Source organism: Scomber scombrus, chromosome 7 (assembly GCF_963691925.1).
Source record: "Scomber scombrus chromosome 7, fScoSco1.1, whole genome shotgun sequence".
Taxonomy (NCBI): domain Eukaryota; kingdom Metazoa; phylum Chordata; class Actinopteri; order Scombriformes; family Scombridae; genus Scomber; species Scomber scombrus.
Genome location: NC_084976.1, coordinates 25250941 through 25270193, shown reverse-complemented (window position 1 = coordinate 25270193; position 19253 = coordinate 25250941). Strand labels below are relative to the sequence as shown.

Sequence of the window (19253 nt, the reverse complement as noted above, 5' to 3'; positions counted from 1 at the left end):
CTGGAATTAGAGGATTTGGACTTTTTCCTACTGACTGATTGTTGCAGCACGAAAATATACTTATGAATCATAAACAGCTTCAAATATCAAACCAAAACCAACACAAACTGCACACACTTTGATTGTGTTTAGTGTGTTAAAAAGCATCCATTTAAATAACAAAAAGGCACTAAAGTAACATGCACCACACCGTATATAAGTTTGCTTTTTACACATGAACACTCACAGTAAGCCGTTCATATGTTCGGCAGTGGGGGAGACGTAGTCGTCATCTTCACTAGTGAGGCCCAGCTCAGTGCCGTAACACTGGTGCACAATGTGCCACAACTCTTTGGGGGACAGAGACTGCAAAACAAACACAAAGACAAATGATTATAATGCTGCTATCTAGATACAGCAGTACTGTTTGTCATGTAATATAGTGAAAGAGTTTTGATTAGCATTCAAAGGGCATTGAGAACCAATCAATTGTGACTGTTGACAGGATGACAAGATTTAATGGAGGTGGCACTTAGGTCCGTATGATCTGACAGATTAGAAATGAGGACATCCAACCAGAGAGGAAAGAGATAATGCAGCAGATAAATGCTCTGTCATTCACTGTAGTCTGCATGCTATATGTGATATCTAATGTGTGTGTCCTTGTTTGTAAGGTCACAATGAGCTTGTCGGCCATTGTCAGCTTCTGATTGTTTAATGTACTTGTATGTTTCCGTCCTGTAATGGTTTTTTAATCAGGTTTCCGTTGATTAACGCTGTATCCTCTTACATGTGACTTGATGTTGTCCTGTTGAGGTTGTTTTGTTTTTTTAACCTCTTGCTTGTTTCTTTTAACGTATAACCAGCTCAGGGACTGCAGATGTAATATAATCTTTTGATTAATATGCCACATGGTATTAATGTTAATTAACGTGTGTTGTCTCTGATAAATAATACATTTAAGTGATCACACTCAATGACATTTAAATAGTCAATCATCATATTTTTGGTGTTACTGTTGTCACTTTTAAATTGTGCAGAACGCTGAATTCTTCTGACCACCACGATAAACTTAATTAATCATATAATCACACAATAAAGTTTAAAATCAACACTATTAACACTGTTTTCACAATGGAGCATTTGATGATTGTTACTTGGTGTTTTGTTTGACAGCCTTGTGTCTACAGACTGACTTGTAATGTTTCCACTGCACATAAAGTTTCAATTTGTACTCGGTTGCCAATTGCTGTACTCAGCTGTTATGTTTCTGCACCAGTGCCATCCAAATAAATCTCTATGTTCAAACTCAGCAAATAACAGTCATTTCAAATGTTCTCACAAGCCATCTCCTGCTTCTTGACACTGTGTGTGCTATTCTGAGAGGGTAACTACAGTCCGTGTCACACCGCAACAGCAAAAACCATCAGGAGGGTGGAGAGGAGGATGTACCTTGTCCATCAGTGCGTTCTGCCACAGACGGAAAATCATCATGAAGCTGCGATCCCTTGCTCCGAAAGATGTGAAGAAGTGCTGAGAGGGTGAATATCAGCGGGACAGGACGGTGTTTGGGAGGGAAGGAAGGAAGGAAGGAGACATTAGAAAGACAAAAAAAAAAGAAAAGGCTGGATTTGACGGATGGTTTCACTCTGTTGGGATGTTTGCTTTGTCATTGTAAGTTGAGATACAGTTGAGTCAGCTCATTTCATACTGCTACACAGGCAAAAAAAACGATTACTTGAAGTAAACAGCATCAATAGCAAGCACTTTCTTGCTTTTGTTGCAGTATTTCACTTAAAATGTAAAAAGGATAGAAAATGTGTTCATAACTACAGAAATAAGTCTTTTACTCCTTGAGTAAATCTTATTTGTGCTTGAGTCTGACCTTCTCATTGTCAGTGCTGATCTGGATGGCGTTTGGGATGAGCTTGGCAGTCTTCTCCTTGGTCATAGAAGTCACGTCTTTCAGCAGGATAGTGATCTGAATAGAGGAGAAGATGAGAAGTTAACTGTGTGTATGCTTCAGTGCGTATTTCTCCGTGCGATACTCTTATCTCACCCAGTGGCTGCGGGTATCTATATTGATCTGCAAACAAGTGCATTAAAAGGACTTCTTATCTGATTGCAGGTGTGACATTAACCAGGTTACAACAGGCAGATGTTTGCCTGTGCGCATGCAAATGTGTACACAGTGCGTGCGTGGCTTACAGTGGTTTCCCAGCGGAAGATGTTACTGTAGAAACAAAGCCAATTCTCTGACAGATAAAGGCGTCCCTGAAGCAGTATGTCCTTCTGCAGGGCACAAGAGTAGTCTGAGGAAAGAAATGGGAAAAGAAAAGAGGTAAACTGGCAGTAGTAGTAGAATCAGGAGTCATTTTTAAGTGAGGGGGTCTGCTGAGTGTATGGTGACACAGGTATTGTTCGCCCCCACATTGGTGTAGAACATACATATGCATACATTTATCATATGCCAACAAAATTAGCACCAGCCACAAGCCAAATGCTGGTAGAATATGCAAGCAGCTGGTAGATTTGCTTTAATTACTAGCCAAAAAAACACAATGTCAATCTTTTGAGTGGCTGGTAATATTTGAACAGTCACTAGCTGTTTGGCTGATGGACAAAAAAAGTGAACTTTGAACTCTTTATACCAACATGTCTCTGACATAATGTGCATCTAACTCACCCACTATAAGTCGCTCTGTATCAGGAAGTTTCTTAAAGAGTTTGCGAAAATCCTCGTTCCTCTGTTTGTATGTGGGACTGAGGACCTGAGGGAGAGGACAAGAGATAGAAAAGAGAACATAGTATTCTACCCCACTACAGTCAATAGCCTTGGGCTACATTGGAGTATTTGGTGAAGCAAGTGAGAGAAACAGTGTATTTATCTACAGCACAAACAATAATACACCTCAGCACCATTTTACCATGTGCAGTTGTAACCGTCAGGAACTAAAATCAAACAAACACCAGCAAAGTAAAGCACCCTGGAGTGAAAATGCATACTGAGGGGCTGTTTATGTATACTTACATTGTACCAGCTCTGCATTTTCTGCAAAGAAAAGAACAGCATATTTTAGTGAACAGTATTCAGTTCTCTCTGTAACAATAAAAGGTTACAGTAGAAAGTTATTTAACACAGATAAGGGAAATCTATCAGCATTCATGGTTCTGGTAAAGTAGCCGACTTTGATATATTTGTAATGCATGATTCTGCCAATCCAGTCCATATTTAACCTTGAGGTTTTGTTGTTTTCAGAGGTGTCAACACTATCAGCACTTCTCCATTTTAAAAAAGATAGGCGTCACTGACCAGCTGTAATGAACTGGCGTTTATACCAGCTATTCTTCATATGACAATGAGCTGTGAAAGCTTAAACACAACCCAGAGGCACAAACTACATACATACTACATATACCATCTGAGTAAATTTACATAGAGCAAACATGCTAACACTTTACTGTCTGCTAACAGAAACAGTCAATATTGTAAGAGTGCATGTGGCTACAATGAAAAGTTAACAAAAATACATAAACGTTTAGAACATTTGCTCAAGATATGTGGTCTGTATGAAAATGTACTAGCATGAAGGTGGAGTGCTGCATTTTCTACATGTAAAATATGTGGGGCAGTACATCTAAATTAATCTTCCCCCACACAAAAAGATTTTGGGCATTTATGCAGTTAAAAGTGTATTAATGCACAACTGCTTGTTAGCCTGTTTATCAAATGTCAATGTTTATCAAATGTCAATGTTTATCAAAAGTCAATGTTTATCAAAAGTCAGTGTTTATCAAACTTTACACAGTCATCATGGATATGATATGAGTTTTTGATGAGGTCACACAACAAGACTGGAATAAAACAGCCTGGGAATAATAATGACATGTTTGATTAGTCATGGAAATGCTCGCTGTGATCACATGAAAGAGATATGTTGCTTATAAGCTATCACACTGTACATAGAACAGGAACAGTGTCGTTAAGGTCTTGCTCTTTGCCTCACTTATCTGTGTGCGTATCTGCTGTCATCTGAAGTTTAACACCCCTCTATGACATTAATGTTCATTTTGATCATTAAAACTATGATGAAATACGTTCGTCGACAACTTTTTCCCCATGATTAAGACAAGACGAGCGACGCACTGACGTCATTAAACCCCAACTGTACCTATCTCAACATGTAATATTGTTGATGAAAAAAGACTAAAATGAAGTTTAACAAATAAAAATGATCAAACACTCTTCATTTCATTAACAAAAAAGACAAAAAAAATTAGACTTTTTTTTTCAAAATTACAATGTGTTTGTGTGTTTAAGTGTGAGAGAGTGAGTGTTGGTAAACACAAGTGTCGGTTATCCGTTTGTCTGTGTGTGTGTGTGTGTGTGTGTGTGTGTGTGTGTGTGTGTGTGTGTGTTTGTGTTTGTGTGTGTGTCGCAAGAGTCGGATTCATGCAGGGAGCTGCCGACGTGAAACTGTAGCGGTGCAAATTAGACGTCTGATCTATTTTAATCTTTTTTTCAATGCAAGCAGATTGCAATAAGGGTGTGTGCAGTATTCTTTTCCTCTTTATTAGACTACTTTTTTTCTGTTGTTCAGAACAGAAAAGTAAGTTTGTATTTTGGGCAACCCAAAAAAACAATTGTTCCAAATCATTTTATTTTCTGTGTACAGAGTGTTTGGCACCAGCTGTTAATCTTGTGGGTTAAAAATGTTCATATCTGGGTGTTTTTTTCTTACACTGATACCATCAGAACAGACACTTTCTGCAAAACCACATTCTGAATCATTTAACACGTGTTTCAGCAGATGGTGATAAGATAAAAACTTTATACTATATACTAGAACTATTAGTTTCCACTCAACTAGACTACAATCTGATGGCTACAAAACACTAAAATGTCAAAGGTTTCTATTGACTAAAACGAACTTAAATAATTACAGTTTTCTTTGACTAAGAAATGTGAAAACTCTTAGTCAAACAAAACTTGACTTAACTTGACTTTAAAAAAAATCTAACAAAAGCTCACAAATTAACACGATACAACACATCGCCTTCAACAATGAATATTCTGAGTTACCTTAGCATTGCGGCTGAAGTGTCGAGAAGCAATCGGGTAGGCGGATGTGAGGGAGGAGGCAGAAGGTATGGAGGGCAGGGGGCTATCTGCACCGCCTCCTCCTCCACCGCTCTTCTCTCCTCCTCCTTCACTCTCACTGGCCCTTCCACCCCCAAGGACCCTGCGCCGCAGGGAGGGAGAGCTGCCGGGGGTGCTGCGTGGAGAGTTACTGGCCGTGCTGGAGACAGAAAAAGACAACAGAGAGAGAGAGAGAGAGAGAGAGAGAGATTTAGGCAGGTGACGACACACACGTGCTCTTTCATATTTCATTGCAAAACTTTTCTCTGTAAAGCCTTTAATGTCAGGCTGTGAAGAAAGACTGCAGGCGTTTCCTATTTAACAATAGCTTGCAATCTCAAACTACCAATTGAGGCCCCACAGGGCCTCATTTTGACTGATACAGCAGCCTAAAGTATTTAAAGGCCGTCTAGTCAATGGGTGTAGCTACAAAGCACAGGACCCACAGTCCTTCACAATAAGAGACTGAAGTTTTTTTAAAGAGTCTTTGCTGTAATTACAAATGTTTGATTTGATTTTCTTCTGACAAACTTAAGGAACAGGTTCACAGCTTTTCAAGCATGTCCTAAAACAACAGTCAGGTGTCTAAATGAACACTGCTGTAATGATTCCTCCTGTTCATACGGACTACTTAGAGATCCCTTCATATTACATTTTCAGTATAAGAGACAAGGGGCAAAATCCAAAGCCCTCCTCCTGCGCAAATATGTATTTAAATGTTTATTTGAAGATAATATCACGTGTCCAAGTATTTCCAAATTTTCACTCTTTTTGTTACAATCCTTCCGTTGCAGCTGACACGAGGAATGTAGATATCCACTTTATTTGACTAACTCAGACCTCATATTATCATCAGATAAACTTTTAAATACATTTCATTTTGTCGTTTCAACGTTCATTTTCACCATTCAATGCTCATTTGGCCACCTGACTATTGTTTTGAGAACATCTCTCTCTCAAATAAAACCATAAAAAACCCTTAAACTATCCTTTTGTGTGGATAGAAACAGTGTGGTCCACTGCTCAAATGATTACTAAATATATTGATAAGTCAATTGACATAAATGTAAATGATTAAGTAAGAGTTACATTAGCTGGGAAGTTTCCCTCATGTTATATTTACTTTAATTTCATATGAACGCAAACTGAAACTTTTTGGTTGCTTGAAGACAAACTTTACTTGTTTTTATCATATTTGACATTTTATATACTAAATAAGTAAATTATCAATTGATGGGTGACTTGCAGTTAGCTTTAGCCTTATCAAAGCTAAAAACAAAAACATCAGCCTCTCTTGAATTTAATAGACCTAAAACGTGTCCGACATGGTTCAACCTCTGCTGTCGTCAGCAGGGTCAGCCCTCCTCCTGCTGCCAAAACATTTACATCTAATGATCAGGTCAGCGACCTGTGAAAATGGCTATGTTTACACCACACCACGGTGTCACCTCATTCCTTTATATGTAAAAACAAACCACTGCGTTCACTGTCAGTCGACGACAAACACACACACACAAAGGCTTTTATCAGCGTGCACTCCATTTATCCTAAGCAGCTCGCTTTAAATCTGTAAACTCCACACTTGGGACATTTGCCAACTTGATGGATGCTCTGCTCGTTCGCTCCACAGCATGACGCAGCAACTCCTTCCAGGTAATTATTTTATTAATGAAACCAAGAGTTCATTAGTTCATCACCTCCAACTGCTCTCCCCATGCCAAACTCCCCTCCGTCTTCAAACTATCTCCGTGTTAACCTTCGTTTTGTGACTAATGTCTGCGTCAACGTCAGCTGCCATGTTGTCACTCTCTCAATGATCAATTCATTTATGCTGAGTGGTGAAGACAAACATAATTCTCCACACTTGATGACAACTTAATTGCGTCAATCTTTACCTTGCAATGATGTAATTAAAAGGATGCGTTAGCAATTTATCAAGTCTTACAGCAGCAGTCAGGTGTCTATATGAGCACAGAGAGAGAGTTTTCCTCACTGTACTCATTCCTCCTCTTCATACTTGGCTATTAAAAGATCCACTTCAAATTGAACATTTTGTATAAAAATGCATTTAAAAAGGTTATCTGAAGCTTATATGAAAGCTTCAGCAGACTGACTCATATTAAGTGGCCACATTTATCACTTTTTTAGCAGAGAGATAAATAAAAATACAGTTAGATAAAATATACAAAAGGGACAGACATGGGTGTCAAGTTAAAACATGAAATACCACAAATGACCTGTCTGAACTGAAGGGGCTTTTTAAATGAGACCACAGTATTCAAGGACCTCAAGCTTACTGGAAGACTACTACAGAAGTTTTAGCGAGCCCGAGCCTTAAAATGTGTCCGAGGTACACTTAGTACTCCCTGAGTGGAGGAACAAAGGGCTCGGCTCTGGGTGTGAGGAGCCTGGTCATGTTAGACAGTGCAGCGAGGATGAAAATGCGTGACCATGTGTTGGATCGAGTTAAGAGCCTAGTAGCAACGTTTTGGGTTTTGGGTTAGTTTGTAAGCAGTGAAAAGAAGATTTGTTCAGGCAGGTAAAAAGAAAATGACGTGATGAGATACAGGTGTGTATTAATGTCTCTGTTTCATTTTCTAGATACAACTGATACAACAAGTTTGGCTATATTTCTTAGATTATAGAAACATGATTGAGTCAGTGTCTTAATATGAGTATCAAAACTGTTTGATTGGTCAAAGATCGACGTGAGGAATGATCACGGCAAGAAAAACTGGTTTCAATGATCATTTGGGCACCTGGCTGTTGCTTTAAGACAAACTTGAAACATTGCAAACCTGTCCTTTAACAGGGGGGAAACTGTTTTTAAATTGGAGAAATATACATAAGGTGCGCAGTTGGTGAATTCAAATCAATGTCAAATAATCTGTACGATAGCTCTCTTAGTGTGTATGCTAATAAATGTATTGTATTGTTTCTACTTTATTTTTAATAGTTTGGGAAACTCGTACCCATTTAATACATTTCAGCTGAATATTTTTTAAAAACGTTTGTAATTTTTGTCACAACTTTGTATTTTTATGCTGTCCCCCCCTTGACTTGGTCTCTCTTGAAAAGCAGCTTTGACATTCAATTAAAAATTAAACCAAAATTTTAAAATGAGTCCAGTTCATACCTGTAAACTTGGCAGCAGTTGTCAGTGACAGGAGAGTAAGAAAAAGAGCTAAGAGTCCATCTCCAGTGATCCATCCCTGTACCTCACCAGGGTTTCTTTTAAAATAGGAAAATAACCTCACGAAATATTACATTATCAAATCCTGCTTTGTTAATTAGAGAGGCATTATGACTAGTGGCACTAAGCTATCTTTAGGTAAACATACGTGGGAGCTGTAAATAGGCTTGTTGTGACCAGGCCAACGAGTGATGTGAATCTGTGTCAGCATGTCTTTAAATCCCGACAGCATTGCCAGAAAACATTTCGACACAAACCTTCTCTGGTGTATTCCGGCGTTAGTTAATCACAAATACTCTCCCAGTCTTGACTCACACAAGGGGCCTCCAACTTAAAACTGTAGGTGGTGTAAATTAAAGACCTCTGATCTATTTTAATCTGTTTTTCCCCCCGATGCAAACAGATTGCAATAAGTGTGTGTACAGACACTTCAACTTTACTGAGACTAGCTACTTTAACAGCTCTCACTGTTTTATCTTAGTTTTAAAGAGAGTATTTAGGCCCTTGTTGTCAATTATGTTGGTTAAAAATAAATATGATACAGGACATTTCAGTCACACACTACAAGACTGAAAAACAGCTTCTTCCTCATCTCACTGACCCCCATACAAATACAAGGACTACAAATCAAAACTCTTTTTGTGTAATAATATAAGTGTATCTTAAATTGTTTCAATTGTTTACATACAGCCTACTGTTACAACAAACATTGCTGCTGTTTGCACCTTTTTATATTGCACTGTATTGCCCTTTTAGATTTTCAATGTTTTATTTATGTCTTTAATCATTTTTAATTGTCTTAAATGTTCTTATGTCTATCTAGTGCGATCTAAATCTTGTTATATTGTTGCCTAACACTTAGTTTAATGACAATAAAGCTACTACTACTACTATGTTCATTTGTTTTCCTTAAATTGACATCATTGTCTGTACAGCTCTCATTGTTTAAAACAGAGTATTTGTGCCCTAGTTGTTAATAATAACGGTTCAAATAAAAAAAGCACATCTGAACACGCTTCATGTGTCATATCTGGTTATTTTCTGTACAATCGACACCATCAGAGCAGACACTTTCTGCAAAAAGCTCCTGTCTGTCACACATCAATGCTAAACCTAAAACTGAGCATCAGCTAACTGCTTTAGCTTTCCCGGCTATGCAAAACAAGCCGGTCTAGTAAGCTCATTAAGGAGAAAACAATAAAAAACGACAAAAAATGAGTCGTCAGGAGGAATTATCTGACTCAATTAGAAAGCTGTGCATGCTTGCAGGTTGTTGTGCTCAGTGAAACAGGGAAGGAGAGGAGGTGGGAGAGGTGGGGAGTGGGACCACCGACAGACATGCATGCTTGCTTGCAGGCTGTTGTGCTCAGAGAAACAGGGTGGGAGAGGGGAGAGGAGGGGAGTGGGACCACCGACAGACGGACATGCATGCATGCAGGCTGGGTGTAAACACGTCACTATCAGCTTTACACGGTTATATTTATAAACTACATTATATCATTACTACCATTATTACTATGAGTGATAATTATTATAAGGTGTGACTGAATGGACGGAGGAGCATATTCATCATCATCATCATCATCATCATCATTTAGCGGTGAGACTGTCATTGAGCCACTTACTCGAACATGTCATGAGGCGTTCAAGGTCCCAGCTGATGCCCCACAAAAACAAAAAAAACACGAAAACAAAAACAAAAACACACACACACACACACGTTGTCGCTCACTACTGTGTCAATATGGCACCTCTACTGTCCGTCTGTGTGTGTGTATGTGTGTGTGTCCGCTCCTTCTTTCGCCTTGTTTTCTTCGCTTTAGCCTCGGGGGTAATAAATGCATCCATCGTCCGCTGTTCGGATGTTAGTTTTTCTCCATCGTGGTGGTCGCAGACGCCCCTGCTACCTCCTCGCAGCCTTGCAGGTGGTGATGGTGGTGGTGGTACCGGACACGGACAGACCGATTATCCCTATGCCGTTTGCAGGACCCGGTAACGGGCTGCAGTTTTTTGCGTCCATCCGTAATCCCCTTTGCAAACAGGCGAGGGAGGGAGGGAGTGAAAGAGGGAGGGAGGGAGTGAATAGGGAGGGGAGGGAGGAGGAGGAGGCTCCATGTGCTGCTGAGTGAGGCCTTGCTTTTTCTTTTTTTTCCTTTTCTTACTGTAAGGTGGTGCTTAAATGGAGGGGGTGTTGGTGGGGGCAAGAGAGTCAAAATGAGGGGTTTTATCTTATTATAGAAAGACTAAAGGCTAAAAGGTCACACTAATATTTATCACAGTTATCTGTATGATTAATGTCTGCATCTTTATGTGAAATGGAGATTTATGCACTCCATATTACAATATTATGCTTTAAAAAAAACAACTAACTAAGGTGTGTTTTAACTCTCCGCCCTCATGTTCAAGGGTACAATTTGACCCATTTTTTAAAACATTTGTATGTTTACTAAATATGTTTTATTTTTTACTTTGGAAATATTTTAACATTTGTGTGCAACTGATACACGTTTAACCCATATTTATTCAAAAATTAAAATAAAAATATGGTTACATTCTTCACATTTAATACAATTCATGTTTTCTACATAAACACAAAAAAGTGTAAAAACTGAAGAATAAACTCTCTGCTCTCTAAACGCGTCATTAAGGATTATAATCTTGCTGTTTAATCTGTGATTGATGATGATGATGAATAGTCTGAATATAAACAGTGTGTGAGGGTTAATGAAATAGAGACTTTTGCACTCTATAGGAAATATTATGCTTCTTTTTTATATTTACTATCCAAATTGAGCATCCTTTTTTTTTTACTCCAAAGCATTTGCATCATGACAAAAATACTAACCAGGTGTGTTTTAACTCTCTGACGGTGTTGAGCCATTTTGAGGCCAAAGTACCAAAACAAATCACCCATTTCAAACTTCTCAAATGTTTTTTTTATGATAGTAAATCAATAATCTTTTCACTGTTAGTTGGACAATAAGAGTATTTTAATAGATTTGGCTCTGCAACTTGTCGAGGACCCTTTTTTGCAAATATTTGACATTTTAAAGTCCAAAAGATTAATTGAGAAACTAATCAGCAGATTAATCAATAGTTATATTTATAAAGCCCTATTTCAGTCTGTGTTCAACAAAGCAAACATACATTAACATAAAAGCGTTGGGATTAGGTTGCTCATTTTAGGATTGATACATTCACATTAACAGATAGAGGCTGTGGCTTCTTCTAATAGTTAAAATAATATGAAATATATATGTTTTAATAAGTAAAATAAATGTAATCTATGGAGGTGTGTCATCTCTTAATTGTTCTAGCACTGCAAAGAGGCAAAACAACAAAGACTTCATGCTTCAGACTTCAAATATCCTCCCAACTGTGGGTTCATCTTTGTGTCCCTTTATACCGTATTTTAAAATGATAAATACAGACACCATGGCTGCCTGTAGTGAGCCCACCTGGCCAAAGCCCAGAGCCCAGAGCCCACCCAATCCCTTAACCCTCAATCTCTCTGTCCATCTCTCTGGATTAGAGTCCACATCATAATCCACGCTGGCCTGAGCCAGGCCCACATCTCCACCAGGCTGCCTCCCTCTGTGTAATCTGCTTTTCTGAGGTTCACCAATGGCCCGTAATAATGTCAGCGCTTCATGGGCTGAGTGGTCATTAAAAAAAAAGAAGAAAAAGAAGGAGAGCATACGAGAAAGAGACAGCTAAAAGGAACAACCATAAATGTACAGGATGTGAGTAAACGTGCTTCGTTATTGCCTTTTGCTTCCTGTCTATAGAAACGGTCTCATTTCAACACAGAGAACAAAAGGGAAGGAAGAGAAGAAGTGCAAGTGAGCTTCTGACAGCACACAGATCGATGTCTTTGAGTCAATTAGTAGAGAGACACGTGGCACATTGTCAGGAGTGCTGAAAATCCCCACCCCAAAAAAATCCTCAGAAACACATGTTCTGCTGAAGTGAATTAAAGTCTATAATACAAGAGGAAGCAGCAGCAGTGAGTTTGTGGAAGTGTGGAAATTACCAACAAAGAAACTCTACAAGGATGAATGTACTCAAGCTCAAACACCAAAAATAGGAAATCATAATAATAATTATAATAATAATGATGATGATGAACATATCATTGCATGTAAATGCGCCGACTGAATACAAACTATGTGATCCAGGAAGAGTCAAAAAGCTGCAGCGACACTGTGTAGAGCAAGACAGTGTCAAACTAATATTAGTACAAAGGCCACATACAGCCCAATAATATAGATATATATCTCTTTACTATAATAAACCATCTATTTACTGTGAAAAATGAGCAGTTTCAACAATATTATGTTTGTTTTTTCAGGTTATTTTGCACAGAAGCTGCTTGACAACATTCAGAGAGCAGAGTGTATTTTTTAGGTTTTACACCTCTATTAACACACTATCATCATGTCCTATTTTACCTAAGACATGATACTATAACATAGCAATAATGATTTAAATGTATTTTTATTGAAACTGAAAATTACAAGAACGTGATGAAACCATAAAAAGAAATCCTCATAACTACTTATACAAACTATTTATAACATAACAATCTTATTAAAACTATTAATTTAACAAAAACTTATACAAAAGTATAACATAATATTTTTATTTTTGCACATGTTGGGCCACTTTAGGAAAAGTCGTCAAATAACTGGGTGAAAGACATTTGGGAATTACTTTTCTGCAACTTTCATACTTTGCAAAGTTATCCAACGAGCTGGATTGGACCCCTTGGTAGGCCAGTTCTGGCCCGCAGGCCTTATGTTTGACACCCCTGGTGTAAAGGATAGAGACTGGGATGTCTCATCACAATCACTATCAGTCTGTAGGTTACTCATGCGCATGTTAAGATTTGGCTGTGTCTAACATCCTTTATCACACTGTCTGAAAGTTTGTACACTGATGGGAGAAAATGAGTCATTCTTTATGAAAACAGAGTTCACTGACGTCCTGATGAATATCTGTTTGGTATTTTGATATCTGCTTGTAAGAAAAGCACACATGAGACGCTCAAGAAAACTGTCTTCATTAAGTTTTGAATTAAGTAGGTCAAATATGTAAAGCTCTTGTGGAGGTGTGAATGATTATATAATCATGCCCCTATATTTTTATTTTGCAATCTGCAATCCAAAAATAAAATGAAATAAAATAAAATAAAATAAAAACAGAGGAGTTCAGTTTGATTTTGTCTCAGAAAAACTTTAAGACAACTTTACCGAGGTCAGGTGTTCCAGGATTAACCTTAGATCTGAATTATTACAGAGCTGCAATGATTCACCCTGAATATAAAATGTGATGTTAGGTATTAAATAACATCTTCAGACTGTTTTCCTCCGCTTACAGTCCATCATCATCAAATGACAAGTGGTACGAGTTATTTAAATATATATCTACATATTTTTGAAACTCAGCATGTGATGTTATCATGCCTGACACGCCTATATCAAAACAAGCAGAACGAGGACTCTGCAGCAGATTTAACCCTGTCAGCCGTACTGTGGAAAACGCATTTGTGTCAGACACGCAAAATGATATACATGCACACATAGATATTGACCTATTAACCTGGACGTCACTCTTGCTTAATTGCCTTAAAGCTGGCTAAAATGTTCTACTTGTGTCTTTAGTTGTGTCTTGTGTTTCCTTTGTCCTCATCTCTGGACTAGTTTCCACTGGATGTTCACTCTGGATGAAGATTAAGGTCTTTACGAGCCTTTATAGCATCCCTGGTTTAGAGACACACTCAGGATAAACTGCAGCTGATAGACCTCGTTCAATATGGGACGACAGACTCGTCCTGGCATCCAAAATGTGTTTAAAGCAAATATCTTAAAAACCTGTCTTAAAAGCAGCATCAGGTTTGTTTAAATGCTGGGTCTACAAAAAAACAATGTGTGCAAAGTATTCATACATTTATTTTCACATTTTAATCCCATTAAATTTGACTAAACCTCATGGACACAAAAAAGAGTGAGAAGTATCCAAAATTAGTCTTGAGAAATAAAATCTCTGTGTGGTTTTGCTTGCGATCATGAATGAAAAAGGATCTCATCACCCAAGTTAGAGTGAATACGATTATTACTTTTATGGCTTATCTGAAAGACCTTTAAAAAAAAAAAAGGTGCATTTTTCTAAACCTAAATATTTCAATTCACTTGTGTTCTTTAAGCCGGTTTGAGACACTATCACTATAAAAATGATGACTTTTGTTGTGATGTGGCGCAATGTAAATAAAGATTGATTGATTGATTGATTATAAAGGGCACTAGTTTAAACTACCATTGAAAAGGGTTCTAATTAAAAAGTTAATGTATATTACATTTCATGAATTAAAAACAACATAACTGGGTCAAATGTACACTGACTGTAAAATGAGCCAAGAGGACAAGGAGGGCCACAGCTGTTCATGTGTGAAGCAATACAAAATAAAAAAAGGAGAGAAATCACCCTTTGCTTGCCCTCTGTAGCCCACTGCAGTGGTGCCCAGGACCTCCTCTGATTGGACCCACATGACATCATCAGACCGAGAGCCCACTCCCATTGGCTGAAGGTGATATCATGCTTCAGACGAAAGATAAATGGCGCAGGAACCCCGCCTCTAGCTCCTTGTGACTGTCCCGGCTCATTTTTTACTCCTCCCTCCCTTCTTCTTCCCTTCCCACAACAAGAGATCTTACTTTCTTTTTGTTTACCTTTTTGTTTCGCTTACATCACACTTGTAACACTGTAGTTTTATTTATTTTGTTTTTTTTAATGTTTTTGTTCAGCTTTTGTACATATTCGTCTGTATTTCTTTATTCTTAAGTTTTAAGGTTGTATGTTTCACTATAGGAGGGCCACCTGACAAGCCCTGATGGGTTTTATTGGCTCCTCCTGCACATTTCTTTTTTGATGTTATTGTTTTATTTTCCTAATCTCAACAAATCTGCATGTATTATTATTTTTTTGTATAATGTATTTTCTTTTCTTTTTTTTATGTACAAATAAACTAAAACTACCTGAAAAGGAGGTAATTTATTATAAAAGCTTTAAAATGTATGTATACTCATCTGGATGTTGGCCTTTGTTTTTTTTTTCTTTTTAATCAGATGTTACAGCGCACCATAAATCAACTGAACTTAATCAGGATTTTAACAGTGTAATCTGTTCTCTCTAGTTTTAGCCATTAGCTAATTAACTCCACCCCGCTCCAAAGTAGTTGACCTCGTGTGCCATTTTGTCAACTAAGTGTAAATCTGTCAGATGTGAGGCCCCTTTTTTCTTTAAATTTCCTCAACCAACCTGCACACAAATGAGGAGGCTGCTCACTCTACTCGCTAGACTGTCGCTGCAGGCAAATCTGGTCTCAGGAGGCCTGAATGCAAATTGGCTGAGGTTTTTACAGAGCTATAAGCGTAGATTACCCATGAGACAGTCAAACAAGAGATGATGACGGTGCGGACGCTGTGCTCTAAGCCACTCAACCTTATGTGGAGCTGCTGCTGCTTGTGCGATAAGTAAACCCAGCCTCAAAGAAAACCTTCAAGTGGATCGATAAAAGAGAGAAAAAAATCCTTAATGTAAGCGTCTGTTCATGAAGGAGGGAAACAAATGCTGCACACTAGCCCTTTAAAATGTGATGATTTCCTGCACACTGACCACTAACCTGCAGCTGTCCCAGTCAGAGTCTCTGCTGAGGAGGCTCCTGAGGGACCAACGTGAGCGGCGGCTGGGAGAGGGGCTACGAGACCAGGAGCGAGAAGGTGGCACGAGGAGGTCCTGAGAAGGGCTGTGGCGACCCTGCTCTTCCCTCTCCAACCCGGCGGCCACAGAGGGGGAGCGCGAAGGGCTCCGGAGTTGAATGGCGCCCTTCTTCTCCACAGGTTCCTCTATTACGATCTGCGGCGCTTCGTCCCGTTGCTGCTGCTTGCGAGCGCAGCCTTGCTCCTCCGCGTTTCGTTTTTTGGTTCGGGTCCTGCTGCGGTGGTGGTGATGGGACCGTGGGCCGTGGAGGCTGGAGCGGGACAGTCTGGGGCTAGGTGAGCGAGACCAGGACTCTGTGTCCGAGGACGGCGGCAGGACATTCAGCGTTGGGACGGGGATCGGCGGAGTCAGGATGATACCTTCTGGTCTCACAGGAGAGGGCATAGTCATCTTCAGAGCTTTCCAGGGTTTAATTTTCTCTCTCGGTCGAAGTCAAAAACATCTTTGGAGTTGAGTTTGAGTTTGATCATGATCACGATGTTGGAGTCATGATTACAGCCGATATATTTTAGAAAAAAGGAGTAGTAATCTCATCAAGAATGAACCATAATTCAAAGTAATTCACTATTCCTGTGATTGTTTTTTCTTTACTTTTTTAAAAATGTCATATCAGATAAGTAAAAACTGCTCTTCAAGTGGCCAAAAACGTAGCTCACAAGTTCACACTACAGCTCACTACTTGGCAGCTTTGTGAGTGTTACTTCACTTTCAAAAATGATGTGGCAGGAAGCTGAGAGGAGGCCTGTCAGATAAATGCACAGGCTTTCTCAATTTGTGCTTTTCGGCAATCCGTTTGCAGTAGTCTGGTGTGTGTGTTGGCCAAGAGTGTCTATGAAGCTCTATCTTCCCCCCTTTTTTCTGTGTTTTTCTTAGCTGCCTCACACGCCTTTCTCCTCTGCACCTCTTGCGTTGTCCAGTTCCGTCTCTTTCGTCAATACTCCGCTCTCCTTCCTTTGGGAGATTTCGGGCTTGCATTAGTAGCAATAATCAGGCAAGAAGTTGAACCTTGGACAAAGACAGATCTATGTCTGGAAGTAGCTACCTGCGAGGAGTGAAAAGAGCAGATACTTTGCATTCAAAAGGCCGGCCTACATCTACCTGCCACTGTTCCTACAATGTTTTTACTTGATTTATAACTCAGTTTAACCCTCCCACTAGAACTATTTCTGTCTGGTGTTTGATAGTGTCTGCTCTGCTGGTTCTGGGAATATGAGATATCATATGACAGATTATTACTTGCATTGAAATCTGATCGATGGGATTGATTGGTATGAATGTTGGTGCAGTTTGTTTCTTATCATGTGTGTAAGTTTGTCCAGGTTTGGTTTTATTTCAATTTTACCACCTATTTACTCCCTTCAAAAAATAACTCAAAAATAGCCAAAACAGAGTTTACAAGGTCATGACTGAGATCACTCACTGGGATTTTGTAAAACTGCCATTTCCAAGATCACGAACGAACCATCACGCTTAACATTTATCGCGAGTTCATCAACCGACAGACACACACACACACACACACACGCAAACACACACACACACACACACACACACACACACACACACACACACACACACACAGAAACCCCTAAAACACGTCAATCTGTGGATGAAAACACAGATACCCGAAATTCCAAACCTTGACGAAGAAATAAACACACACACACACACACAACTTGTCCTGAAACCGACCCAAAACTGAAAACACAGTCATAAACACACACCCTTTGAAAATTCAATACACACCAACACCAGCAAGGTCTAATTACCACAACAGACTACAAGGTCATCACTAGACGAACACATACAGCAGATGTGTCCTCCAACAGAGAAGTGTTGTGTATATGTGTGTGTGTGTTACTCCATTGTTTGCCTTCAAAGCAGGCACTTTCAAGGCAAAGAGCCCAGGCACGTCTGACAGTATTTGCTGTGATCTGTTTGAACAAGAACAATCTTGGCACTGACTTGTTTGTCCAGAGTAATCCACCATAATCTTCCATGCAGCCTTCAACAAGCTTGATCTCTCTCTCTTTCTTTTTTAGTTTTTTGTTTGTGCCATAAAACAGTGGGCCATCTCAAGCTTCTTTTTTTTTTTAAACCATACTACGTTACATTACACCAGCCATTTCACATGCAGACCAAAGTGAGGCACACACACAGGCAGCAAGTGCTCAGGAACAGCTGATCCTCTCTGATATCAAGTTTAACAGTCACACTCACAGTTCACGCTTGAATGATCTAACAAAAAGTTGGTAACGTTGAGCTATAATATGGAGACAGGAAACACACTTTGCAGCGTTAAACAAACCAAAACAATACTTTTTTTTTTAAAGTGTAAAGTTGTGACTCCTACCTCCCATTGGATGAGTTTCCTCCGTTTCTGTTATCTTGCTCGGCTTCAAAAATGAGCCGAGAAACGGTGCGGGAGGTAATGTTAAAATCCACTTTTTCACAGGAACACATCAACATAACTTTGGATGCTTCAAGAGGAATCTGCCGGCTGCAGCTTAGAGCACTTTTAGCCTTTAGCCAAAATGGCCCACACACACAAAAAAGATGCCTATCTATCGTTAGTTGGCTTTAATTCGCAGCAGTGAAAGTACCATGCCGACGTCTTCCATTATCACTTTTATAAAAAACACTCTCCCACCGTATAAAACAACGCTATCAATCTAAATTTAAAGCAACCAAGTGAGCTTTAAAGTAAGAGACAAAGAGTTTTTTGTCCAAAAGTGAAAACCAACGAAGCAAGCACTCTTCATACACAGAGGGGGGGAGGGGGTTTACAATGAATCTCATAAACATAAATATGACTAATTCTTCGTTTTATCTGAATAAAGCATTATCATTAAAATGCCTTTCGTAAAGCAATCTAAACATTATAAATAAAGCGTATCTTGATGTGTTATTAAATATTCAAATTGGCACAAGAGGAGCGAACACCCCTCCGACAAACTTTGTGGTACAGTCCGGGAAAATAACAGTCCGGAGGATGTGGCGAGGTCAAGACAGCTGTACATCAAACACACTGAAACCTGCTGAAAACCCCTTTTATTCTCCAATAACTGCAATCGCAAAAATTTAATTGATTATAATCGTTTCCTTCAGTTAAAGTTGCTTTACTGCGACTAGAAACCAGACAATGAAATGCTATATTCAAGC

At 39.0% G+C, this 19253-nt stretch overlaps 1 protein-coding gene across 2 annotated transcripts in view; it reads right to left on the bottom strand.

The window, feature by feature from the left end:
• gramd1a (GRAM domain containing 1A) overlaps positions 1–18770 on the bottom strand; it is a 32594-nt gene extending 13824 nt beyond the window's left edge. The window contains exons 1-8 of one of the 2 annotated variants that reach the window (XM_062422685.1): positions 18445–18770; positions 5063–5279; positions 3011–3031; positions 2666–2750; positions 2188–2291; positions 1865–1960; positions 1432–1512; positions 227–345 (exon numbers count right to left, since the gene is read on the bottom strand). In XM_062422685.1, coding sequence (XP_062278669.1) covers positions 227–345; positions 1432–1512; positions 1865–1960; positions 2188–2291; positions 2666–2750; positions 3011–3031; positions 5063–5279; positions 18445–18560 — 839 coding nt within the window. In that variant the 5' untranslated portion in view covers positions 18561–18770. Of the gene's footprint in view, positions 1–226; positions 346–1431; positions 1513–1864; positions 1961–2187; positions 2292–2665; positions 2751–3010; positions 3032–5062; positions 5280–15993; positions 16544–18444 lie in introns of those variants that run through there. The other variant, XM_062422684.1, reaches the window with a different exon arrangement.
• Between the last annotated feature and the right edge of the window lie 483 nt (positions 18771–19253).